This window comes from Episyrphus balteatus, chromosome 2, assembly GCF_945859705.1.
Source record: "Episyrphus balteatus chromosome 2, idEpiBalt1.1, whole genome shotgun sequence".
In the NCBI taxonomy this organism is placed as follows: Eukaryota; Metazoa; Arthropoda; class Insecta; order Diptera; family Syrphidae; genus Episyrphus; species Episyrphus balteatus.
In genome coordinates, this window is record NC_079135.1 from 23,098,632 (window position 1) to 23,102,480 (window position 3,849).

The 3,849-nt window shown below is 30.4% G+C and overlaps 1 protein-coding gene across 1 annotated transcript; it reads right to left on the bottom strand.

Annotated features, from left to right (window-relative positions):
- Positions 1-2,630: 2,630 nt before the first annotated feature.
- LOC129910576 (brachyurin-like) lies at positions 2,631-3,849 on the bottom strand. Its single transcript, XM_055988002.1, has 4 exons — positions 3,549-3,849; positions 3,317-3,492; positions 3,165-3,263; positions 2,631-3,097 (listed from the first exon to the last, which is right to left on the bottom strand). The coding sequence occupies exons 1-4, from the start codon at positions 3,821-3,823 to the stop codon at positions 2,790-2,792; spliced, it is 858 nt and encodes a 285-aa protein (XP_055843977.1). The 5' UTR covers positions 3,824-3,849; the 3' UTR covers positions 2,631-2,789.

A 3,849-nucleotide genomic window follows, 5' to 3' on the forward strand; every position in this document is an offset into this window, starting at 1 on the left:
AGAAAAGTCGAGAAAAGTTCTTCAGGCAACTTTCAAAATAGTTAAAAAAATCAAACTCATCATCACATGGCTATGACGAAAAATGTGAAAAAAATTTGCTTCGGCAGTTTGTTTTTGTCTCTGTGTCTTTCTGTCTCCTGCTCGATTGTAAAGGCTAGTGATTCTCTAAAGTACAATTATTGGAAAACCCTCAAAATTGAAAGAAATACAAGTGTTTTTTATGATACTTTTTATCAAAGTTTTGTTAAAAACAGTTTAATATAACAAAAAAAAAGTCATGTGTGCAATTCACAAGTGGTAGAAGTGAAACCTTAAAAAAATGTCTTGCAAAAAAAAAAAAATCTACCTATTTTTTATTCTATCTCCTTTAAATACATGTGTTTTATATGACAACCTATATTAATTTTATATCATCTGAAAGCTTATTGTTTCAGCTCAAAATATTTATATCGTCCATGTCTGTACAACATCTACAAAAAGAGCTTATTTTTTTCAAACCAAATCACTTTTCATCAAAAAAGCAAAAAAATCAATCTTTTTTCTCTTTTAACACCATTAAATATATTTTTTTAAATGACAACCTATAGTAAATTTTATATCATCTGAAAGGTTATTTCACCTTTTTTAAGCCAACTATGTCCAAATTTCAAGCTGAGATTACGGTACTTCCTCAACAGATATCCACAGGTGTTTTGAGGTATTTTTCAAGCTTTTCAATTTAAGATTGTGTAACTTGTACGAGGTACAGTTAATTGTGATATATCAAATGGAAGGCTATGTTATCAGCATGCGTATTAAAGTTAAATCAAATTTGTATGTGCACTAGATCAAAAGATCTAACATGTGTAGAAAAAGAACATCTTTTTACCGTTATCTCCGAATTTGACAATGAAATTAATTGAAATTTTGTACATTATTTATAGTTTATTTAATTACCTATCTACAGTACAAATTTCATTCATCTATCTATTAGAACAAAAAAGTTATAACAAGTTGAATGTTAGTGTCGCGTTTTCGTTTCATCTTGTTTCTAATCGGAAAAATTGTGAATATTTCCATTTTTTTTTTTGGCTTTCCCCATATTCCTAACCATTGAAGAATGAAATTCAAGTTAAAAAAATAATGAAATTTCAGGAACTTTTCAGTTGGGAGTTTTTTTTTTCAGAATATGCCTAATTATGACGATTACAACTCAACTTCAACTTTTTGAATCGTTATACCTAAGAAACGGTGGGTCTTTGGAAAAAAAGTGTCATAACACTTTTTATATATAATAATCTGGTCTACAATTTATGCATTGAAAATTTTTTGATAAGACTTACCGTTTTACTGAAAATCAAGAAGTTTTTGTGACCTTTCACCCCAAGTCAATTTTTTTCCAGGTCTCGGATCGATGAGGACTTTTCAGATTAAATTTATGATAGTGTTCCCACCAATCCTGCTAATTTTCAGCTTGCTGGGAATTTATGTAACCTCACCCCCTTATTTTAGTCTAATTTGACTGGACTATTTATTCTTTGATGATATATAGGTACAATTTAAATTTTCAAAAAACGGCAACATCAAATTTAGAATCACAAATAAACATTAGTTTAGATGGGTGCAAACACGAACAGACGCTCGGAGTACATACAAAAAAAAACCACTTTTTTAAACTTCTCCATTTTTGTAATGTTGGTTTTGATTAAAACCCCAAATTTTTTTTTGACACGAAATCAAATTAATACTTGCCTTATAAAATAAGTAAGTTTTACAGAAAGAAAACCGAAATCTTACTTCTTATAATAAATGAATGTATAAGATCTAAAAGAAGCTCGCCACTTGATATACATATGTACATTAGGGTGTCCGTTATTTTCCAAAGTGATGTTTTCGGGGGAGACAACCCCCAGATCGAAAGTTTAGGACCTAAATAAGGGGAATGTAGCAAAAAAAATTTTTTAGAGGTCATTAACCAGTGTCTCTAGATTCATACTTTCCCCATACAAATTTGTATGGGAAATTTTTAACTTTTACATAAAAGTTTTTTTCTCTCGAGTTAAATCATCTATTTTCAAAATGTTTGTTGATTCTGGTTAGAAAATAGTTCCTTTAAAAGATCACATTCACTTTGGGAAATAACGGACACACTAATGTACATTGTATTTGATAAATACTGAAATTTGGTGTTTTAAAATTTAATTTGGGGAAAAACTGGTCATTTTTTTAATGGAATTTTTCAATTAAATTTCAAATAATAACGGTGGCATGGCATCATTCGATCGAAATTTATTTTATATCAACTATCAATTGATAGTTGACTATCATAATACGGGTGTTTATGTATTGTAGTAATATTATAAGTAAAAAACCTTAGAACTAAATTTAAAAATTTATCAATATACCGTGGGGTAAAATCGACTAACGCGATAATCGATAGTTGATAGCCAAAAAACGATAATTTTTAACGGTAACATTTCGACAACGGGAGCTGATTCATTTTTATTTTACCTCGGATTCGAGTTCAGCACACCGAAAACCTTTAGAAAACTATATTTTTGTTCCAGCAACAAAGCCCTTGTAAACTAGTTTTACCGAAAAAAATAAATAAATAAATTAACTACATAGTTCCAAAAAAAAAAATCTCTTCCTCAACAAACATACAATTCAATTCGATTCTTATTTTGTTAAAACGAAATAACATTAACTGATTGTAGTTCAAATACATATTGTATGTGCACATTTTCTATATTTTCCATTGTTTTATTCAAAATGTGCTTCCAAAGATGTCAAAACAATTTTTTTATTTCTTAAGCGTTATAAATTCCAGTATTGATAAATATCCAACTCAAATAAGAAGTTACTCGTGTAAACACAGATGGCCATCCAACTTCACATCCATACTTAACACCAAATGATGTTAATCCAATTATTGTGTTACTATTATCAGCCAATACTAATGGACCACCAGAATCACCATTGCAAGTGGATTTATGTCCCGCGGTGTTAATACAAATATTCGTATCCCTGACTGATCCTCCAAAGTAGGTTAAACAATCTGAGTTGTCCATTATTGGAACTTGAACCCATTGAAGCTTATCAGTTGAACTTGTGGCAGCTGGTATATGTACAAAAAAATATTGTCAATATTAACAAACTAACAAAAGGTTTTTTTTTTTACATACAATCACCGGTTCGTCCCCAACCTGAAGCAATGGCATTTACTCCAGAATAGCTTGAAAAAAATACACTGAATTTTGGCAACTGAGCGGGTTGAATGTATTCTGGAAGAAATTTACTAATATGATGCCAGTTTCTTTATGATAAATATGTATACCATTGAATTCTATGGGTTTAGGCAATTTAATCAATGAAATATCATTTTGAACCGAAACTGGATTCCAATGCTCATGGATAATTATATCCTTTTTAGTAACGCGAATAACTTGTTGTCCCTGTTCCTTACGATTGGTACGATCAAAAGCTCCAAGGTAAACGTCAGCAGAGTCAATTCTTAAAGTTATTGATTGTTAAGTACAAATTTTTATGTTTTTTTAAATGTTTCTTACGAATCAGTACAATGAGCAGCAGTCAGTACCCATTGGTTAGAAATTAAAGTACCACCACACAAGGCATTTTTTTTCTGCAAGTGTACCATCAATCCAACTTGATAAGGGAATTGCTTAGGTTGTGCAAGATTTCCATTAGCAATACGACCCTCTTCTTTTGGTTCTTCTGGAAGGTTTAAACTTTTTTGATCATCACCATCTTCTGGAACAATAGTATCCCAATCAATTGTGGCTGCCACAGAGGCAACACACAGTGCCAAAACTAAAAGTTTCATTTTGTAAATACCTACTGTTCGAATTT

What these genes read in the sequence shown, in the direction of transcription:
- LOC129910576 (XM_055988002.1), bottom strand. Translation starts at nt 3,823, where the DNA reads ATGAAACTTTTAGTTTTGGCACTGTGTGTTGCCTCTGTGGCAGCCACA. An exon ending in TAAACCCATAGAATTCAATG is followed by an intron (nt 3,264 to 3,316) that starts GTATACATATTT and finishes AATTTCTTCCAG; the next exon opens with AATACATTCAACCCGCTCAG. An exon ending in TTGGGGACGAACCGGTGATT is followed by an intron (nt 3,098 to 3,164) that starts GTATGTAAAAAA and finishes TACATATACCAG; the next exon opens with CTGCCACAAGTTCAACTGAT.